A 23,045-nucleotide genomic window follows, 5' to 3' on the forward strand; every position below is an offset into this window, starting at 1 on the left:
ATCCGGATTTCCTCGCTTTCTCGGACTGATTTAGGGGGTTAGAGACAAATCCACGGAAGGCGTGTGGGGAGTTTTCGAAGAAAACGTGTAGTGACCTTCCCTATCTACAGAAAAGAATTCTAAGCTCGGAGTCTCACCCGATCACAAATTAACTCCCTATTTGTACGTTAAGAAAAGCTGGCCGACTAACTGGTCAATTGTGGCAAAGCCTGTTTTTGCCGGGATGGGGGTGGTCTTCAACTTTGACACATTTCAGGCTGACTCCTTCCCTTGGGACTCCTCTATGAACCCCAAATGGAGAAATGGATGCCAATGATACCACTTCCACCCCCAGGGCCTCCCCCTTCCCAGCGCCCGCAGGCCCTCAAACTCCGACCTCCGCTGGGATGGCCGCATGGACGGAGAGTGGGCCAATGCGCATTACCTGGAGGCCAGACAGAACATGCACAAAAAAGTGCTTTGAAATTACTTTCAGTTGAAGCTCCTCATAAGCGGATAACAAATCTTGCTCAGAATCTGATTCATGTATCTGAGAAGCAAATGTCCTTAAACTCATTCAGCCCTTGGCTGAACTTGGCACATATCCCAGGAGAATCTTGTTTCCCCAGATCCTCAAAACCTGTCAGTCATCTGATATAACAACATGATCCAGTCGAAGAACACCTTCCCTTCTCTAACAAGAAAGACCAGGACAAATAAAGCATAAAAACATCAGGCAAATGAGGGCCATCCCATAGATGAATAATTACGTGATAAAATAGAGTAAAATATTAATTGTAGACTCTAAGAGGTAGGTATAAGATTTATTGACTGCAGGGACGCCTGGGTGGTTCAGTCGGTGAAGCGTCTGCCTTCGGCTCAGGTCATGATCCCGGGGTCCTGGGATCGAGCCCCGCATCGGGCTCCCTGCTCAGTGGGGAGTCTGCTTCTCCCTCTGCCCCTCACCCCACTCATGCCCTCTCTCACGCACACGCTCGCTCTAATAAATAAAATCTTTTTTTTTTCCTTCTTAAGATTTATTCACCTGACAGAGAGCACAAGCGGGGGAGAGGAGTGGGAGAGGGAGAAGCAGGCTTCCCGCGGAGCAGGGAGCCCCATGCGGGGCTCGATCCCAGGACCCTGGGATCATGACCCGAGCTGAAGGCAGACGCTTAACCATCTGAGCCACCCAGGCGCCCCTAAATAAAATCTTAAGAAAAAAAAAATTCTAGGAAAAGACACTATTCTCTGTTGATGACTTTTGCGTTCTTTTCTGTTGCTACTTTGGCTTCTGAAAAGGACTAAGACTTCACACAGGCGTAACTGTGGGCCCTCTCAATATACAAACTTCTTCAAAATACGTGCTGAGATGATCTAATCAGAATTTGATGTTTTCTTAGCCCGCCTTGTAAATCAAAGAGCAAAAGCTCTGGGCAGAATTCCGGACGCAGAAGGAACGCGCGAGGACCCCCCACCCCAGCGGAAGCCCGCGTCTGGCCCGGGACGGTTCACGGGCGCCAGGACTGCCCGGCAGGGCCGCGCACGAGACACACAGGCAGGGGTTAGGTGCCCCCTGACGTGGTCCAACAGGAAGTTCACAGTGTTACCTCGGAATTATTTTTGTAAAAAAGCAAAACGGAACACAAACCGACCCGTCTGGATCTGTCAGTGCACAGGAAATCCAGGGGACAGAAAAACATCTTAAATACCATTAGGATGCAGTCAGGAAAATCCACAGAGACAATTCTGTAGAGAAAACACAGTTTCTTCAAAAAATAAATTGTAAGAAAAACGAAGAGGGAAGAGAAACCTATAGATTGAAAAAGAACAAGGGGCATCAGGGAAACGTTAGGATACGGAATGTGCGGGGGTGCCCGGCTGGCTGTCGCAGGAGCGGGGGACTCGGTCTCGGGGCTGTTCGAGCGCCACAGCGGGCGCAGAGGTGACTCAAGATACAGAACGTCTGCACCCTGATTCAGATAAACCAACCGTAAAGCGCTGAGAGGAAAATCTGGACACTGAAGAGATCTGATACCGTAAAATGCTGTCTTAAGATTGTGATTATGGTCCCCAAAGTGCCCCACCTCTAGAGACTCAGTGGGTGCGCAGACACGAAAACGGGAGTCAAACCAACCCAGGGGGAGGAGGGCTCCGGGGGGCGCACAGGTAAAACAGAGCTGACCACGGGGCGGCAGCTAGGAGCTGGAGGAGGAGTACACCGGGGTTCATTATACTATTCTCTTTATTTTTCGGTATTTTTGAAAATTTCCATAATAAAATAAGTATTTTAAAACGAGTTTTGTTTTGATAGTGCTACATTAGCAAACATTTAAAAATTTTCTTTTTGAATGAAGACTTCCCAGAAGAAAAATAGAACTTTCTGATGGACCATTAATTGGTACATTAATTAAATCTTCCAAGTTACCTAGAAACTGACAAAGTAAGATATTTTCTAAAAATATGGCACAAATTGCTGAATGTTATACTTTATCCATGAAAGACCACTAAAAGCTGGAAGTTTAAGTAAAAACAGAGAACTCTGACAAATTTTAACTCTAATTCCAGGTAAGAGTGTGGGCTCTGGAGTCAGCCAAATCGAGGCTTGTATTCCAGTTCGGCCGTTTTCTGTCTACAAGATAAATGTCTTCTGGCTAATGGGAACTTCTGTGAGCCTCGGTTTCCAGATCTTTAAAAGTGGGTGTAACAGAATTTCTTGATCACTAAAGCACTTAGTTCAGGGCCTGCCACATAGTAAGTGCTCAGTAAATAAATCAGAACAATTCCACTATCCTATTTCATCAATTCTGAATGTACGTTTTCATCCTCGAGTCCCTCTGGGAATCAGGATGCCTCTCCTAACTGCCGGCATGCCAGGGTTTAACTGGCAGTTTTTCTTTCCTTCATCGGGTGTAAAATAATGGTGTGTAGTGCAAACGGAGAGCACCTAAGATTCGATATAAGGATATGGTATTAATCCTGGGAAATCCGTATTCCCAACTTCTGTTTAAAAATTATTACGAACATAGGATGACCAATTTGAAATTTAAAAAATTTCAAAGTAGGAGCAAAATAGTTCCAACACATCATGAACAGAACAGTTTTGAGACAAATTATTTTTGTAAAAAATGGTTTATCAATTCCATTTTTGTATAAAACACACGGGAGGACCCTAGCCAATCAACACACAAGTGCTGCCACATGGAAAGGTACTTTATCAAACTTTGAGCCTAAGAACGTACAAATGTCTCTTAGCGTGTCTACAGTAATTGTCTATGCTTTTCCATCCGCCTCTTTTAAAAATTCCACATATCCCCATTATTTCTTCTGTCCCAGTTACAGTACAATGACGGGGAGGAAGGGGGTTGGTTAAAACGATGCTCTAAGCGGTTTTCTGCTGTCCCTTCTTTCCAATCAGAGACTTGTGGATGTGCGGGATCACACCTGGAAGGAAACGCACAGACAGAGATGAACACCTCAGGGCCTCGACGAAGAGCGACCACACAGAAACGCCAGTCACTGAGGCCTTTCCCACGCTGACCCTGTGACAGTACCCACGGCAAGGGCTCCCACTCTCGGGGTCCAGGAACCCCACTAAAACTATGCAAAACAAAGAGCACCCACAGCCTTCAGGAGCTTCTCTGAAGGTGATCCCGCGAGGACTGAGAACCACGGCTCACATCTCACCCGCACTCACCCCGACGCATGCCCCGATCTCAGCCCTGACTTCCAAGGGCAGTACCCTGAGCAGTTTCTCAAGATCATCTCTAAGACACAGTTACAGGGTATGGGAAATATTTTAAACACTAGTTTCAAATATCATGTATGAGCTTTAGACAGGGAGCTAGCTATAATAAAAGCAGCACTGTATTTGGCTACAAGAAGAAATATGTATTCAGATCAGGATGAACAGAAGCAGCCTTCATTGTAATGGACCCAACACTGAGGGACTTCGTGTGTGTGTGTGTGTGTGTGTGTGTGTGTGTGTGTTTTCTAGCTGACTTCACAAGCACTGGCGACCGCTGATCTCACATATGTCACCTTACAAAGGCCGGTGACGGGCGAGGCTGAAGAGGTAATCCTACGTACCACCCCCAGCGATGGTCGCCTTGATGAGAGAATCCAACTCCTCATCACCACGGATCGCAAGCTGCAAGTGGCGCGGGGTGATCCGCTTTACCTTGAGGTCCTTGGAGGCGTTGCCCGCCAGCTCCAGCACCTGCGAAGCACCGAGAGCGCCGGTCAGAGGGGGAGGGTCTGAGATCGGCGGAGACGCGCAGTTAGAGCGACAAGGCCCCTGCAGCATCTACGCGACAGGTACATGAACCCACCACACGGGTCTTCCATGCTTCGGATGCTTTTAGAGGATCTCCTTACTTCACTGGGCCCTGTTATATCCACCTGCTGGAGGAACGCTCGACACTTGAGCAAGAAACCTGCTGCTGCAGAAAGAAGGGCGAGGGAGAACACTATCCGTTCGCCAAGATTCTCAATGTGAACATCTAGGAAGATCATTCTTTCCCTATGTCCCTGTAGTCTAGTTTCGCCCAGCCCTTAACGGCTGGGATGTATTTCTTAGTACTCGTAGAAGTTTAAAAACATAATGAAAGTAATTTCTCACTCAGAGTTTTTAACATCTCTGGGCCCTATAATCTGCAGGCAGCATGCTTTCTTCTAGAATGGGAATTTTCAACTAAAAGAATTTCCAAGTCCCAGCTGGCTGTAAAACTGCATCTGTAATTTTTTTTTTGCCTCCCCAGACTACACCGGCGTTATACAAGTCCTGACGGAAGTCCGACAGAAGTAACTCCCCGGGGCCATGTGGAGACGGAGCGGCGGGAGCCCTGGCGCGCACCGGAAGCCACAGGCGCACTTTACAAGCCGCCGGGACCCTACTCCGTTATCCCCTGAGACTCCGGCTGGTCTGGGGGGCAGCCTGGTACCAGCATCTTTCGAAAGCTCCCCAAGTGATCCTAGTGCAAAGCCAAGGCTGAAAAGTGACTATCCCTGACCTTAGATTCCAGTATATTCTTTACTTCTACTAATAACTAAACCCCCAAACTTAAGTATCTGGAACATTCTGAGCCAGAAGACTATGCCTCCACACGAGTGAAAGAAGTGTGCCCCTCTTCAAAGTCTGCCGCGAAGCACACGCACACTGGTGTGAGCTGCAGGAGAAAGCGGGGCAGAGGCTCCCCGCTGCCAACACTAAATCCCTGGCTCAGGACCTTACAGAGACGAGACTGTCTGTAGGTCAAGGACTCAGGGAGGTTAACGGAATGGCAGCGGTGACAATACACACATCAAACTTCCATCTTTCAGCCTCGGTGCCAACCACAGCCCTCCTGAGGAAGAACCTTCCTGTTTCCACCAGGCTGGCTATCACCACCACCTGACTTGCCTGCTACTCTAGTTACTTCCCTGGCTTGGGATGTGACTGAAGGAGTTTCGGAGCCTGAGAAGGGGCCGGAATGGAGGCACTGCTGATCCATCACCCAACTATTAAGGATTAATTAACTTATCTTCTGAAATGTCAAACTGACCGGATACAGCATTTTATGCATACGACCCCACAGAGAACCAAGAGGATCCATTAGGTCTTTTACCAAATTCCTTATCACCATCACGTATCTGTGATTTTAAAAAATGTATCATCACACTGGCAAACCTTTACCCCACCCCAAATCTTCACGCACAAGGAGTTTCCGGTCTAACCTCACAAGATCACAGAGCAGTGATACGTACAGTCATGGCTCCCTGTGTTACTAGTATGGTATTGAAAGTATGTGATGCTCCTTTGTCACATCGCTTAACAATATGGATTGCTGACCCTCGTCTGAACAAGAGTACATCAAAGTGCCTTCTGACCCTGGTACTGGGTAACAAGCCAGTAAGATGCATCCAAAAGTGCGTATGTCTTTTTGTTTCGAGCCTGACTCCATCGGTTCCGGCCCTTCAGAGTGCAGGCCCTGACCCCACACACAACACACCCCCCAGCAGACCTCCGCAGTGAGGTACTCCAGGATCGCAGCACTGTAGACAGCAGCCGTGGCACCGACCCTTCCGTGGCTCGTGGTGCGAGTCTTCAAATGTCTGTGGATGCGGCCCACGGGAAACTGAAAGACAGACCATCAGGATGGGAAGCACCTGAGAGTCTTATCCTCATACCACCGCGTGTGACCGAAGGCTGAGTAACGGGGGTAACGCAGGAGAGAAGGTCAATTTGGTTGTGCCTATCAGAAGTCAGACCTATCTAGCAACGAACAGTTCCTAGGACCTGTGCATGTCCTAGTAAGGAGCCCCAAACCTTCATGCCACTTACCCTCTGGAGGAGAGAAGAAAAGGTGGAACACCACGAACCAGGAATTCAACCCCAATATGGAGCGTCCTAGCCACGGGCAGAGAAACCACGCGGTGCAGCGCCCACTGCACGTCCCACGGGGCCTCGTGTCGTGTCAGGATCATTAATCCCTTCACGGAACAGCCTCATGGGACTTCCTCTCCCACCACCTTCCTCGGGCCCCAGCGCCACCCTTCCTTGCTGTTTCAAGAGGTGATCTGACAGCTAAGAAAACTAACACCATTTTCTCACCGGGACTCTGAGAGGAGGAACTTTCTCAGCTCATAGGGGTCCTTGTGCCGCACCCCTGCGCCCCTGACCGCCCCCACCCCACCCCCACACTGCTCCCCAGCACCGCGGCAGCTCTACCACCTTCCCACTCGCTCCTTTCATCTGCACCTCACTCAAAACAACTCCACGTCTGTGGCAACGGCTCCAGTCTGTCTACATATCTCCTTTCCAAAGGCAAGACTGACTGATTTATGTTTAAGTAGGCGTCACGCCCAGCATGGAGCCCGACTCGGGGCTTGAACTCACCACCTCGAGCTCAAGAGTCGGACACCTAACCAACTGAGCCACCCAGGCGCCTCTCCAAAGGCAAAATTTAAAAGGAAATCCTGAAACCCTAACTTTCCTGTCACCTGTTTTATTCCAATCCAAACCTGGCTTTTGCCAAACATCATTCTTTTTTTTCCCCCGCTTCATTCTTCCCCTCCTGCTATCTTTTTTTTTTTTAACATATATTGCATTATGTTTCAGAGGTACAGATCTGAGATTCAACAGTCTTGCACAATTCACAGCGCTTACCAGAATACATACCCTCCCCAGTGTCCATCACCGAGTCACCCCATCCCTCCCACCCCACCCCCCACTCCAGCAAACCTCAGTTTGTTTCCTGAGATTAAGAATTCCTCATATCAGTGAGGTCATATGATACATGTCTTTCTCTGATTGACTTATTTCGCTCAGCATAATACCCTCCAGTTCCATCCACGTGGTTGCAAATGGCAAGATCTCATTCCTTTTGATGGCTGCATAATATTCCATTGTATAGATATACTACATCTTCTTTATCCATTCATCTGTTGATGGACATCTTGGCTCTTTCCACAGGCCAAACATCATTCTTGAAGGTCAGTGGTAACACTTGAACTGCCAAATCTAGTGGCCATTTCTAAATCAAATTCTTAAGGAGGAAAGGCATGGTATTCTGTTTGTTTACACTCCTTCACTAAGTAATCCTGAGCTCCCCCAGAGCAGGCATATTAGGACCTGCAACCCCATTTCTTCGTCAGCTGCAGAGATTACAGAGTTCTAATGGTCTTCCAGTTCAGGCTGGTCTTCAGGCCTTTCTTTCTCTGACTCAAATACCATGTGTTTCTGAGGGTCCTACCCGGGTCCTCGTGTTCCTTTCTCATGCTCTACATAGCAAACATCCATAGCATCAACTACCAACTTTACATACGTGATCTTAAACTTGTCATTCTTTCGATCACTCCCTCTTGGAAAGGGGGCTCAGATCTATGACTTTTCGATGTCTTTGTGTGTGTTTTGCTGGAACTTCAAATTACTCACCTGAAATTATGTCATAACCTGTTTCTGCTACAAGACAAACTCCTCTGACCCTCAGATTCCGAGCCTTAGGGAAACCTTTCTCCCCTTGCCTCTCAACCCTACGCCTCCCCTTCCCCTCGTGGAGGACACACACATGCCTCCCATTCCTTCCGCCCCGCTCTGGCTCAGGTCTGTGTAACCTGACGCCTAAAAGCCCCGAAACAGCCTCCGCTGTCTTCCTGCTGTCACCTGACATTTTCAGGTTTACACGATGCTCTAAAATACAGAATTTACCATCAAGAGTAACTTCACCCCCCTTCCTTCAGTACCCCTGGATCATGTCATCCTCTTGCTCCAAAACTTTCAGTGGCTCACCACAGCCAAGAGGATAAAAGCCCCAACCTTACAGTCTGGCCTTCACACTTTCCTTTTAAAAGGGTCTCCTATATGCAGGGAGTAATTCTCACTCATCCAGAAAATTTTGAGTTTGGGGATTAAAGTTGCAACAACTGAAATATAAGAAGTTTGAAAATATTTAGTGTTTTGAGTACATCACTCCAGTCTACAACTGAAGCTACTGGGGAAATATTCAAAGGACAAATGAATAGCCCATTATTCTACCCAAAAGTCTATCTCATCCTCAGAGTTACCTCTATCCATCCTCAGAGTTACCAAACCACTGCAGATACCTTCTCCAAAAGAAAAATCGAAGCAGACCTACTTTAATGTGATACAATTTATAAAAGAGCCAGGAACATACTTACAATCTAGAAGTAACAGATTTTAAGAGCGCTAAATCACAGAGTTCATTTAAGGTCATTTCACGACTTGTTTTCATTTAGAAGAATACAAAGTAAAAGACTGTTGTTTTAGGATTTAGACCAAATAATCTCATTAAAAGGCCAGCAATACAAGTACATTTTCATAGTTAATGAAACATCTATGGGTCCTGAATCACAACAGTAAAACTAATGTAACAGTGAATTACGAGAGCATCATTTACCTGCAGCCCGGCTCTCTGGGAGCGAGACACTGCCTTAGCCTTGGCCTTCCCACTGTCCTTTCCGGCTTTGCCTCCAGCCTAAGTGAAGAAAAGCTCCAGATGAAGAGTTGGAAATGCTATTTCAAAAATATTTGGTAAACAATTTCTTCCAGTTTTACCTCAGGTAGTTTAAAAAACTCTCGGTGATCTCCTTCCTCAATTTCAGATATACATGTGTTATATCACCATTTATTAATTCATATAATCATGACGTCAAACCTCAAATATTTATTTAAAATGAGGTTCCTAAAAGTTAATTTAGGTTAAATTTAACCCTGAAGAATCTTCATCAAGTCAATATAACTTTTACGCTGCAAATATTTCATAATGAAATATTTTAAAGACATTAAAAAAAGTTAACATGTATCATTTCCACAGCAATAGTCAGAAGTTAGCTATTTGGGGAGAGAGGGAAAAAAGCACCTTAAAAAAACCAAACCCTCAAAAACTTACCCTTGGAAACAGCACGTGACCCAGCAATCCCAGCCCGGGTCTCCACCCCCAGGACCACCCCCAGGACCGACAGCAGGGGCTCCGACGCGCACGCCCAGGCAGAAAGGGCCGTGTCCCGGAGGTAGGGAGTGCTCAGCGGTAACGAGGCCGTTCTGGCACCTGCTCGGACACGGACCGACCCTGAAGACACGGCCCTAAGGGACAAACACTGTTGATGCACCTTACAGGAGGCCCCTGGTCCCAACGCAGAGGCTGGAGAGGAGCGGGAGCAGAGGGTTGGTGCGTAGCGGGTGCGGAGGTCCACGGGGGGAGAAGGCAGAGCTCTGGCGGGGACCGGCGGTGCCCGCTGCCTAACGACCTGAATGGACTTCATGCCCCTGACTGCACACTAAAGAGTGGCTAAAATGGCAACTTCTGTTACGTATGTTTGCTTCCAGCTTACACGAAAAGGGTTAAACAAACCCTGCTATCCACAGATAGCAAAAGAAATATTCAAAACATCCTCCCGCTCACACACGCCGTGTACGGAGACGCAAGGGGAACGTATGCAGCCGTTGCAACAAGCGAGGTGCGGTGTGTGCGGTGCGGAACCCGCACACGTGTTTCTTCGAGAAAAAGGCCGAGCGTGTCCCGGGCAGCGGGCCGCGTGCACGTGCACTTCCGGAGCAGCACGTCGGACGGGCCGGGGCCCTGGGGCGGGAACCGCCAGAGCCTGAGCTCACGGGGAAAGCCAGGCTCTCTGGACTCTCACCGGCCCGAGCCGATACGGCTTCGGTTTAAAAAAAAAGCTGGTTAAAATGTAAAATCCGCCTACAAGATCGGCGGCTGTTTCGGGGAGCGGAGGCGACGCTGTGGCCCCGCAGATCCTTCGCACTGCGCACTTCCTAGAAGAATCCGGGAGCTACGAAATCAACTGCACACGCTCCGCCCCGGCGCCCATCTCAGCGGCTGGGTGGTTTGTTTTCCTCCCAGTTGGTTTAATGTTTAGCTCCCGAAACGCTGTTGGGTCCTAGTCCACAAACGGGCTCCTTCCTTGCGGCCGGGCCGCAGCGAGGGAGGAGGCTGCAGCGCCCCCGCACCGCGGTCCCTCCGACCCACGGCCACACGGCAGGAGCCTGCGGAAGTTCCGGCTGCGGCCGACAGTCCTCACTCGCTCGCCCGACACAGAGCGTCTCAGCCCCGGAGTCAGAAGTCCCCGGCCGAGTCAGGAAGTGGGAGCGAGCTCCCCACCCCGAGCCGCCACCTGCCAGAGCCCGAAGGGACGCCCGTCGCGCGGTGCCAGCCTCGGACCCGCGGTGCGCGCCGTCCCACTCGCTCGGACAGGCAGCGGGCACCAAGCCGCGGGCTTCCCGAGCCTGAGACGCAGCGGCCCGCGGAGGTCCGCGCCGGGGTCGGAGGGGCTCCGCCGGCCCGACACCTGCCCGCCGGGCCCCGGGGACCGCGGCTCAGCAGCAAGCCGACAACTCGCGGCCGCCGGTATTTTTAGCTCCCGAGACCGGCCCGTGCGTTTAGCCGCTGGCGGAGGGACGCAGGTGTGCGGCGCTGCCCGGGGGACACCGCGGAGAGGCTGCCGCCCGCCCGGGACACAGGCCGGCCTCACGGCCCGCTCCCCTCTCTGCGCGCCGGCGCCACGGCGGGCGGGGCGGCGACGCCTCAACAGGTAGCGGCGCCGCCCGCCGCCGCCGCACGGCCGCCACCCTCACCATGGTCTCGGCCGCTCCCGCCCTCGCTCCCGCCGAGCCGCCGCCGAGCCGCCGCCCCGGAGCACCGACCGCCGCCGCCGCCGCTGCCGCCGCCGGAGCCCGGACAATAACCGGGGCCCGCTTCGCACCGCCCCGGCCAATCCCCGCTCGCCTTGCTGGTTTGAACCCCGGCGGCCGCCCAATCGTGCGACCTCTTCTAACCAGGCCCCGCCCCCGGCACCTCCTCCCTAACGGCTGTTTGTTTTTGCACACGGCACACGGGGGCGGGGCCTCCAGCCCCAACACCGACGCGCCTGTGTGCGAGCGGGGGCGGGGCCACGCGCGGCTCTCGGCCTGTCTCCACGGCTCCAGCCCGACGAACGGAGGGGCGGGCCAATGAGGGCGGACGGCTGTCGGTAATCAGCCAATGAGAACATCGCCCGCGAGCAGGGAGGCGGGCCGCCGTGAAGGACGGCGGGGTTAGCCAATGGGTGGGGCGAGCGGAGGTGGCGGTGGCTTTCCCGCGCGTTCTCTGCGCCCGCTCTGCCGCCGATGAGGAGCTCTTGGGACGCCAGCGACGGGGGCCCTAGCTTGGGCGTGCTGCTTCCCGCAGGCCGAGGCCCTCGGTGGCGGGCGTTCGGCTCCCGGCGGCGCCCGAGCGCGGACAGAACGCGGACACCGGAGTGCGGCCGGCCTCCCCAGGACCGGCCCCGCCGTTGTCTCCTCGCGCGCGGCGCCCCGCGTCGGCCTTTGTCCCTGCTACCGCCTGCCGCGCTCCTCCGGCGTCCGCGCGGGGGTTGGCTCCTGCGCCTGCGGGCCGGGCACGGAGGGGGGCGTCCGCGCCGCCGGCGGGACCCCGGGGGTTTCGGTGGGGGCGGGGTGGGGGCGCAGCATCCCCGAGGCCGGCCCCGGGGCAGGTGCCCTCGGTGTCCCCGGCCCGGCTCCCCGCCCCCCGCGCACCTGCAGACTCCGCCCCCGGACGCCTGGCCTGTCGCCGTCGCTCCCTGGGTGTGCGCTCCGCACGGGCACCTCGTTCTCCCACGGCCGCCCCACGGCGCGGGGTTTGGGTGAGGCCAAGTGCGCAGCCCGGGCCGCACGGACCTCTGCCCGCCGCCTGCTTCGCTGCCGGGTTGTGCCGACGGGGGGCCCCGCGGGGACACCCGGACCGGCGGGGAGAGGGACGCGTCCGTCCGCTCGGAGCGTCACCCGAGCAACGCTCTGCTCCTTCCACGGCCGCAGCCGAATCTGCTCTCCCAACACCCGCACAACCGCACTGGCGCGCCCTCCCGCGCAGCAGCCCCGCCAGCCCTGCGCTCAGGCGCGAGCTCCCGCCCGCGGGTCCTTGCCCGGGGCTCTGAGGGCCTCCTTTTCGTTCTTCAGGGTCCCTAGCTGCAGTTGTCGACGGCTGAGTTCACCCAGCACCAGGTAGCAGCTCTGTGCCGCGTTAGCAGTCCTTCACATCCTCCCTGTTCAGACAGCGTGCTGTTTTCTGGGAACCGACGGACCCTGACTGATAGGCACAGGATAGGCATGTTTGTAATACTTCATTCCGAAAAGTTGTAAATGGGGACACCTGGGTGGCTCGGCAACTGAGCGTCTGCCTTCGGCTCAGGTCATGGTCCCGGGGTCCTGGGATCCAGCCCCGCATCGGGCTCCCTGCTCCGCGGGAAGTCTGCTTCTCCCTCTGTGTGCTGCTCCTCCTGCTTGTGTTCCCTCTCTGACAAATAAAATCCTTAAAAAAATAAGTTTGTTTAAAAAGAAAAAAAAGTTTTAAACGTATGCAAAGGTCAAGTGAATAGTACAATGATGTTGAAGTACTGGTCACACAACTAGTGACCATGGACTCCTGGCCACTTTATTTTAGATTCACATTTACATCTGCCCCACCTCTAGCTGGGTTACCTTGAAGCAAATCCAAAAGGAAAGCAAAGGAGCAACAAATGTTTCTGCAGGAAAATAGTTTCCTTACAAAAACCCCCAGTCACCTTGAATTTGTGCAATGCGCATGCATTGTTTCCTTGCACAATAAAACACAAAAGAAGAGCTAACTAAAAGCAAGCAGAAGGAAGAACATGATACAGATTTGAGAGGAAGTGGAGAATAAGAAAAACAACAGAACGAGATCAATGACGCTAAAAGTTGGTTCTTGGTAAAGATCAACAAAATTGATAAACGTTCGGCTAGACTAAACAAGAAAAAGAAAAGAGGATCCAGATTAGTGATATCAGAAGTGAGAGAGGGAAGATCACTACCAACCTTACAGAAACAAGAAGGACTATCGGGAATGTTTTTTGGACAACTGTGTGCCCTTAACCTACATGAAATGGGCAGAGTCCTGGGAAGATGTAAACTCCCAAACCAGACTCTAGAAAACTGTTTTCTACCGTAAAACAGTAGAGAAATTGAATTAGTAATTTAAGATCTTCCTACAAAGAAAAACCTAGTCTTCACTGTTGAATTCCATCAGAAGAATTAATACCAATCCACCACAAACTCCTCCAAAAAATAGGAGGGGACACTTTCCAATTCATTATTGGAAAGTCCCAGTATTACCCTGGGACTAAAGTAGGACAGAGACCCTATGAGAAAAAAAAAAAATCTCACACACCAATCTCCCTTACAAATATAGAGACAAATTCCTCAACTTGTGAAAACAGACTCAGCCACATGTAAAAAGGCTTATATCCCGGGAATGCAAGGTTGGTTTGACATAGGAAAATCAATGCAATATGCCATATTAGTAGAATTAAGGACAAAAACCACATGATCATCTCAATAGAGGCAGAAAAAGCATTTGACAAAATCCAACACCTTTCATCATAAAAACACCCAGCAACGAAGATTAGAGGGGAACTTCTTCAACCTGACAGAGGCCATCTATGGAAAAACCATTGCTAGTACCATACTTAGTGGGAGTGACTGATGCAAAACCCACACTTCTTGATTTTAAAACTTACCATGGGGCGCCTGGGTGGCTCCGTTAAGCGTTCGGCTCAGGTCATGATTCAAGGGTCCTGGGATCAAGTCCTAAGTTGGGCTCCCTCCTCGGTGGGGAGTCGCTTCTCCCTCTGCCCCTCCCCCACTTGTGCTCTCGCTCACTCTCTCTCAAGTGAATAAATAAAAATATTTTAAAATAAATAAAAAATAAAACTTACCACAAAGGTGCAGTGATCGAGATGGTTCAGTGCCGACACAGGGTAAACAGATCAGTGGTATCGACCAGAGTCCGTCTCTGGTCACTTGGTATTTGACAAGGGCTTCGAGATGATTCAATGTGCAAAGCACAGTTTTTCAAGAAACGTTATTGGAAGCTGCCTGAAGAGAATTTGTTTTCTTTTTCTCATTCAGTCATTCACATAGAAATGCATTGCCAGGAAATGAATGAACATTCAACAATGAATTATTTAGGGTGAGCTGTGGGTTGGCTTTTTGAATATTTTTGAATATTCTTTGGTATTTTCTAAATTGTGTTCCTTGGCTATGTGTCAGCTTTATAAGTGCCTTTATAAAAAATGCATTTAAAAATCCTTCAATTTTACATGGGGGAGAAGTAAAATAAAAAATTAATGTGATAATAGAACAAACGACTACATTTTTCAAGAGTTAAAACTCACGCAGCCTTAAAATTTCAGGGCCTGCTCTGTGCTAGACACCATCCTAAGTGGTAAGTACCTTCTATACATGCTTTTTAATCCTTATAATAAAAAGCAAAGTACAATCTGGGATCCTCATTTTATATGCGAGAAAGATCCAGAAAGGCCATGTGAGTTGTGTCAAGTCATCTGTAAGTGGTCTCTGATTCTTTTGACTGTTTACCAAATTTTGATGCTACAACACGGGAGACCCTCTCGATTTCAGTCTGTTGCAGGACAGAATATACATTTAAATTTAAACTAGGAATTCCACTAATGAGTCTGTCCACCAGCTGAGATATTCTAGAATGCTCTGCCAATATTTAATTTGTTCACCACATTCACTGTTTTCCTGTTTCCCAGTGTGACTTCCCAATAATTGCAACTAAGAGTTTCAAAAGCTGAAGTTTCTTTCCTTTTTTTTTTTTTTACCAGCTAAAATGGATTTCTTTGGAAATAGCGGAGAATGACGATTCAGGACATAACAAAAGCTGAAGTTTATTACCAATTCATGCATCAAATGCTTGAATGAATGGTTTCCAACTGATTTTGGACAAAATACCACCAAAATTTAGAGGTCTCGTTTACAAGAAAAAAATGTCAATTCAGTATACATTGATTTTCAACGGCTCAAGGCTCAAACTTTTTTTTTTAAGATTTTATTTATTTACTTGTCACAGAGAGAGAGACAGCTAGAGAGGGAACAGGAGCAGGGGGAGTGGGAGAGGGAGAAGCAGGATTCCCGCTGAGCAGGGAGCCTGATGCGGGGCTCGATCCCAGGACCCTGAGATCATGACCTGAGCCGAAGGCAGACGCTTCACCGACTGAGCCTCCCAGGTGCCCCTCAAACATTTCTAAAATAGGATGTTGAACAACAAAGAGAGAACACCCACACTGCTGTGCTCAAGGGCTTGTTAGGTTCAACATTCACTGTTTCACAACAATTTTGTAGTTTAGCTGCTCTGAAACCTGTTAAAAGTTGGAGACTATTCTGTACTTTTTTTTTTTGTAAGACTTTATTTATTTATTTGTCAGAGAGAGTGAGCAGCACAAGCAGGGGGAGCAGCAGAGAGAGAGGGAGAAGCAGGCTCCCCACTGAACAGGGAGCCCGATGTGGGGCTCAATCCCAGGACCCTGGGATCAGGACCTGAAGGCAGACGCTTAACTGACTGAGCCACGCAGGTGTTCCTATGGCGTAGGTTTGAGTCAGGAGGCTATCACAGCTCGCTTAGACACCTTATGAGTTATGTGCGTGCCACGTCCAATTCCGAGTGCACTTATGCTCCATAGGTTTCTTCATTTTGCAAGCACATTTTTGCACCCCTAGGCTCCAGCCAGCTGTGCATTCCTATTACCACAAGAACAATTTCATCTTAGTTGTTGGACTCTTTTCTTTTTTTTTAATTTTTTTTTTAATTTTTAAGATTTTATTTATTTATTTGACACAGAGAGAGATAGCTAGAGCAGGAACACAAGCAGGGGGAGTGGGAGAGGGAGAGGCAGGCTTCCCGCCGATCAGGGAGCCCGATGTGGGACTCGATCCCAGGACCCCGGGATCATGACCTGAGCCGAAGGCAGACGCTTAACGACTGAGCCACCCAGGCGCCCTCTTTTTTTTTTTTAAAGCTAAGCTTTTTGCCCAGTGTGGGGCTCGAACTCATGACCCTGAGATCAAGAGTCCCATGGTCTGCCCAGGAGCCAGGCAGACGCCCCAGTTGTTGAACTTTTAAACTGATTTCACAGTAACATTCAAACGATATCAGATGATTTCACCGTCAGCATTGATCATAAGGACTGAGTGAAAATTTGAACCTTAGGAGAACTGATAAAGTTGCTGATTCTATTTGAGCCAGGTCAAGACACTGGTTGACCGGGCATCACGTGGCTGGATATGGTTCTGCTGAAGTCGTCTACGTATTAACAGCTATCCTTGTCGCTGGGCAAAGTTTATTTAAAGCAACCGCTAATTTTTGAAGTTGAGGCTGCAGATTCATGTCTCCTGGTTTTCCAGCCATTGAACTTGCTAGGACGCTAAGGTCAACAAAACTTCTCTACAAGTTACATGTGGAAATGGACACTCAGTATTCACTCAGTTTTCGTTAGATACACACTTTTTTTTTAAAGTTTACTTAAGCCATTTCTACGCCCAGTGTGGGGCTTGAACTCATGACCCTGAGATCAAGAGCCACATGCTCTACCGAATGAGCCAGCTGGGTGCACCATTAGATACATACTTTTTATTTTTTTTATAGAATTTATTTATTTATCAGAGACAGAGAGAGAGAGAGAGAGAGAAAGCACAAGCAAGGGGAGGGGCAGAAGGAGAGGGAGAAGCAGATTCCCGCGGAGCAGGGAGCCCGATGCAGGACTTGATCCCAGGACCCCGGGATCAGGATCATGAGCTGAGCCAAAGGCAGACGCTTAACCGACTGAGCCACCCAGGCGCTCCAGATACATACTTTTTAAAGCTCACTCTTGCTGAAAGTTTATCGTGAAATAGAAAAGTATTATAAAAAATGGTTAGTTACAGATTTCCACCACACCCTAACTGATAAAGCCACCGTAGCAAGAGCATTTGGGGTTCCCTCTGTTCGCAGCTCAAACACCCACCACCTAGGATTTCCTGCTGACCCCAGACGGCAGGCTCCGCACCGCCTCCCGCCACCGGACAGAGCAGCACCTGTTCGCTACCACCCAGGGCGAACGCCCTCCCCACGGCTTGACGGGGACGTGCTCTGTTGGGTTTGGAAAGGGTCAGGCACAGAGAAGGTCACTGCTGGTCTCTTCTCAACTTTAACACTGTGGTCAAGCGCGCACTGTGTCCGATGCACTCAGTACCAAATCGGGACAAGCTAGGGGTCCCCTGAGCTCATGTCTTCTCACTCTAATAAAAGTGGAAATAGTATCCCGTAACACATGACAACTGCTGGGCAACGTGGGGGGGGCGCTGAGGTGACAGGCAGGACGGGACGGTCCAGTCCAGGGCAAGTGTCACCACGGGAGGATGGGGACGGATGGGGACAGAAGGGAGCAAGACTTCAATCTGCTTTTTGTATTATTTTGAAACGTGTTATCTATTTGAAAAGGTAGACTCAAAAAAGGAAAAAGCAAGACATTAGGGGCGCCTGGGTGGCTCAGTCGTTAAGCGTCTGCCTTCAGCTCAGGTCATGATCCCGGGATCCTGGGATCGAGCCCCGCATCGGGCTCCCTGCTCGACGGGAAGCCTGCTTCTCCCTCTGCCTGGCCCTCCCCCAGCTTGTGCTCTCTCTCTCTCTCTCTGACAAAGAAATAAAATCTTAAAAAAAAAAAAAAAAGCCAGACGTTAAACTGAATCAAATGCCAAACATCTGTTCATGTAAAAAGAAAACCCGCTGGCCTATAATTTCTTTTTAAAACAATCAAAAATCTGAGGCTCCTCAAATTTGACTTGTAGTCAGTGAAAAGACCAAAAAAAAAAAAAAAAAAAAAGGAAATTGTTTTATTATTCCAAATAAAATCTTTTCCACCTTGCCGTAAAGGAAAAGGTTAGGAATACGGTTCAACAGAGACATTTGGCCACAAATGAGCGGTGAACGTAAATGTTAGGACCATAAATTCACCTGTCAGACCTCCCTGTGGAGAGCACAGTGACCAAGGGGCCCAGTGGCCGTGCAGTTACCACAACTGTGGCCAGGATGCCTTTGGGGTAGAGTCCTAGAATCGGGATTGCTGGGCCAAAGGCCAAGTTCACAGGTGATGGGGCTCGATCTCGCCAGACCCTTCCCGGGGGGTCGTGCGCTCCCACAGTGATACCCACAGAATCACCAGTGCAGTTTGTTGTCAGACCGTCGCTGAGAAACAGCATCTCAGTTAGTTTTACTTTGCATTTCTCTTATTAGGAGGGAGATTACTTTCATAGAATTATGGACCCCTGGTGGCACTTTTTTCTCTGAATTGTCTGTACCTATTTCTTATTTGTGTGTGATTTGCTTTTACCTTTATGCATCCAGAATCCCCAGGCCCCAAATAGAGTCCGGAAAACGGCCGTGGCAGAACAGTGCTGTTCTTAACCGTGGCTGCCCTTGGGCCATACCCAAGTCTAGAAGGCCCCGAAACGGTCCTAGCTCAGGGCGCTGAAGCACGACTCGTTCGGAGAGCCGCTCAGCTCTTCTTCTGGGAGCCTGGCTCAGTCTGGCGGGCTGTAACCGGAACGTGTCCTTTGGCAATCATCTTTCATATGCATTGAGATTTAACAGTGGGGGAGTACCTTCTTCTGCGCGAAGGGGAAACGTGCTCCTTGCTGCAAAGTGAAAACATGTCAAGTCCTGCTCGCTGAGTCCTGGGAGGACCCGGTTTGTGGGCTTGGCAGGTGCTCGGCCAGGCCGACTGTGGGCTTAATGCCCCTGCCTGTGTCCCCAGCCCTGCTCTAGAATGTGCCCTTGTCACCAGCTCAGGCCTGGCCCTTGGAGGGTGGGTGAGAGCAGCTTCTCGGGGAAACCGAAGGGCTGGCTCCCTCCAAGTGTGGGCTTTGAAGGCGAATGGCAGGGACAGCGTAGAAACCCGCAGTGAAAAGCCCTGGCGTCCCCCCAGACTTGTTTTATCCCAAGTCCCGTCCACAGAACAGAAAACCGTCAGCTGGGGCGCCTGGGTGGCTCAGCCGTTAAGCATCTGCCTTCGGCTCAGGTCATGATCCCAGGGTCCTGGGATAGAGCCCTGCATTGGGCTCCCTGCTCAGCGGGAAGCCTGCTTCTCCCTCTCCCACTACCCCTGCTTGTGTTCCTGCTCTCGCTAACTCTCCCTCTATCAAATAAATAAATAAAATCTTTAAAAAAAAAAAAAGAAAAGAAAACCGTCAGCTGCCAGGGTCTGGAAGAGGTCAGCAGGTGTATCCAAAGCAAGCTTGCAGCCTCCCCAGGAAAGGCGTGGTGTCAGCTGAGCCGACAAATGAGACCCCCCTGTCTCGATGAGTCACTTGCCTGAGTGACATCCCCAGCTGGGTTTTCACAGCCAGGAAACAGCAGCTGCTGCCCTAGAACATTCCACACTGCTAACAGCAGGTCTCCTGCTCCCCACACACTGTTTTCTGCCATTCTTCCTGAGAACCGAACATGCTTTCTCTTTTTGCATTATTTACACTTGAGGCCGCCTTCATGTTCTGAACTAGGCATTACTGGGGACACGATGTGCATACTCATAAAGGCTCTCTCTGAATTCTAAGCCAAAGCTTCAAGGTCAGAAGCAGCTAGACGTAAGTACGGTCGGGAAACACTCACTGTAGGTCACAGAATAAAGAAAAAGAAAAAGAAAAGAAGGAACAAATCTTCTTGTTCCTAAACTGCACAGTAGTCTCATGACACGAAGCGCAGGGCCGCCGGATGCCTGCATGCAGGTGAGCATCGCTCCATTTCACAACTTTCTCGTGAATGCCAGTTGTTCGCCTGAAATACACACAAAGTCGATCGGAAACGCAACCAGCAAACAATTGCTCCATTCCTCAGGGCTCACGAAATAAAGACACTTTTCTCTCAACTCCAGGGGCTCAAAAGTTTTTGTTTTGCCACTAGGGAAGACAGACGTGCCCACGCCTGACTCAACGGAACCTAAAATCATGAGAAAATAGGTTGCTTTTCAATTCAATTTCTGCATCAGAGGTCGCTTTGTGACCCAGAGTAACACACAAGGGATGGCCATTAATGTACCTACTGAGGTTCTGCGTCGTTTCACCTGGTGAACTAATACCACATGTTTTCAATATGCGCCTGGGTGGCTCAGTCGGTGAAGCGTCTGCCTTCGGCTCAGGTCATGATCTCAGGGTCCTGGGATCGAGCCCCACATCGAGCTCCCTGCTCTGTGGGAGGCCTGCTTCTCCGTCTCCCACTCCCCCTGCTTGTGCGCTCTCTCTCCAATAAATAAATAAATAGTCTAAAAAAAAAAAACCATACATAAATGTGATGGGCACTTACCACTGCCGAGATTTTAAGAAATTATCAACATTTTTCAAAAGGACACATGCTGAATTGTTTACCAATAGTTACCTTTAAGGAGTGGGTTTGGAGAAAGAGAGAACATTCATTTTTGTTTCTTTATTTTATTTATTTATTTATTTATTTATTTATTTATTTATTTATTTATTATTTTTTAAGAGCACAAGCAGGGGGAGAGGCAGAGGGAGAAGGAGAAGCAGACTCCCCACTGAGCAGGGAGCCCGATGCAGGACTCTATCCCAGGACCCCGGGATCATGACCTGAGCCGAAGGCAGACGCTTCACCGACTGAGCCACCCAGGCGCCCCTGGAGATTTTAATTGCCAAAAAGATGCCCACCGGTTATGAGGGTGCTGAATAAATGAGCAAAGGACAGGACGATTTTGCGGGTGGGCCAGTCTAGGAGGGCTTCCCGGCAGAGCCTGGGGAGGGAGAAGTCGGGGAAGCCCGAGCAAGGCTGTGTCTGAGCCAGGCCCCCCTGCGGCTTCAGCCCGCACCCCCAGCTTCTGGCCTGGGTCCGGCCCTGGGAAGCCTGCCGTGCCCTCGAGTAAGGGATCACTGCCTGTTCTTATCTGTTCACTTGGCTGTTTCCTGGTTTGACACCCAGGATGGGAAAAAAGATAAAATAGCATAAAAGGGGCCATTTTCAGGTCCACTTGCTCTTCCCACTGGCTTCCTATGAAGGCTCCAATCCACTCCTGCAATGTGACTTTGGAACCATTTGTGTTCTGGGAGGGAAACCATGACTTTAAGGTCTAGAGCGAGCTGGTGGTGCCCACAGTTGAGTTGGGCTCCCCCTGATAAAGACTGTAGCATTTTCTTTCTGGGTCACTGAAACGGATGAACCCAATCAGCACAGTTTTCTTTTTAACTTTGGGGACCTGTTTTAATTTTGTTCTCACACACCATACCCTGAGGACGTTGATGAGTGCGACCCACAGTTTCTGGTCGGCTGCTTCCCTGTAGGAACCCTAGGAGGTCCTGCAGACCTTTGTGGGGCCCTCAGGGCTCCCAGCATGGGAATGGGGCAGCAGCGCAGGGAACTGGCTTAGATGTGTGCTCACTCCCCGCCACTAATGAGCTGGGAGGCCTGAACCGGGGCCCGGAGTCTGCACCGAGCGCCGCGGTGGCGGGCGCGAAGTCACCTGCGGCGTGGGGATTACCTTCTAGCTTCAGTGCTGCTGTCTCCTGCAGGGAGTGAAGGCCCGGGCCCATCTCGATGGCTGGCTGATGTCTGCTTCCCAGCTGCGGGGACTGGATCGGTCGGGCCCCAGGGGAGCCCGTCCGTCGCCTCTCTCCGTGGCGGGCAGAGCGCGGGGCGGAGAGCAGAGGCACCTGGCGCATCACGTGGAGTCCCACCCCCCACCCCCCGCAGGTGCGCTGCAGCACCTCCCAGGGCCCAGGGAGCGGCTCCCCCTGCTTCCCGCCTCTGCCGCCCATGCTGGGCCCCCGGCCCCCACCGGGGTCTGCCGAGGGGCGTCCGGGAATCTGAGACCGCGCACAGGCTGTCCCTAAGGAGGGAGATGCGCTGGCTGCAGCCGGTCCTGCCCTCCAGGGACCCGGGAGCGGGACTGGGCTTCCCTCCCCCCCTCGTTCTCCCCAAAAGCTCCCCACTGTTCTCACTGCGCCCCGGACCTCGTCTTCTGCAGCCGGGGCCGCGCCTGCACGTGGGGGCTCGCGACCACCAGTGAGTGGCCACAGTCCGCTGCAGATTCCAGGAGCGGCCACCAGGTGGCTGCTCTGGACACCAGGCCGGCGGGGACCCCGAGGTTTTTTGTGTCGGATACTCGCCCAGAGCCACACTGCTGGCTGTGAGGAGCCAGGGACAGAAGCGAGCTCATGGCACCCGAAGGCCCACTGTTCTCCCTGCTGGTCACAGCGCGGTCCCGTCCCTGCACCTGCCGCTGCCCTTGGGAGCTCGCCAGGGGTGCAGCGCCCCAGGCCCCAGGCGGGAGCGAGCAGGAGCCCCGGCCTCCCCGGGGAGGGCTGCCCCCTGCAAACCCTCCCGAGGAGCTGTCGTTCCCGGGTGGGTGGACGTGCGGGCAGTTGAGGCAGAGCGGTCACGGGGTACAGCCGGTCCGGGGGCTGCTGTGCCACCCCGAGTTTCTTTAGTTTTCCTGCAGCAGAGATTCCTAGCCCTCTTTCTCTTGGTTCCCTGAGATCCCGCAGGCCGCCGGTTCGCATCCCCGACTCAGGAGGACCACCGGGGAGCTGAAAAAGGTAGAGAACAAAGCGCACAGGACACCCTATGTCTGTGTCCCAAAGACTCGGGTGCGGGAGGCCTGGGGCTCCCCAAGGGGGTCTGCAGTGAGGGCCAGCGCCAGGAACACGAGTCCCAGGGACACCATAGGGTGGGCGCGGAGGGGGTATTCCATAGCAAGAGCCTCTAACTCCGCCGGAGAAC

The 23,045-nt window shown here is 51.2% G+C and overlaps 1 protein-coding gene across 3 annotated transcripts; it reads right to left on the reverse strand.

Annotated features, from left to right (window-relative positions):
- Positions 1–3,089: 3,089 nt before the first annotated feature.
- H2AZ2 (H2A.Z variant histone 2) lies at positions 3,090–11,192 on the reverse strand. 3 transcript variants are annotated; one of them, XM_036085219.2, is made up of 5 exons: positions 11,069–11,192; positions 8,874–8,951; positions 5,979–6,092; positions 4,066–4,195; positions 3,090–3,420 (listed from the first exon to the last, which is right to left on the reverse strand). In XM_036085219.2, exons 1-5 carry the CDS (start codon positions 11,069–11,071, stop codon positions 3,359–3,361), a joined length of 387 nt encoding a protein of 128 aa, XP_035941112.1. In that variant the 5' UTR covers positions 11,072–11,192; the 3' UTR covers positions 3,090–3,358. The 3 variants fall into 3 exon arrangements, with proteins under 3 accessions (XP_035941112.1, XP_077916019.1, XP_077916018.1); XM_078059893.1 differs by lacking the exon at positions 11,069–11,192 and adding an exon at positions 9,586–10,363 and having other exon boundaries at positions 4,018–4,195; XM_078059892.1 differs by lacking the exon at positions 11,069–11,192 and adding an exon at positions 9,586–10,067.
- Between the last annotated feature and the right edge of the window lie 11,853 nt (positions 11,193–23,045).

Source organism: Halichoerus grypus, chromosome 12, assembly GCF_964656455.1.
Source record: "Halichoerus grypus chromosome 12, mHalGry1.hap1.1, whole genome shotgun sequence".
Classification (NCBI taxonomy): Eukaryota; Metazoa; Chordata; class Mammalia; order Carnivora; family Phocidae; genus Halichoerus; species Halichoerus grypus.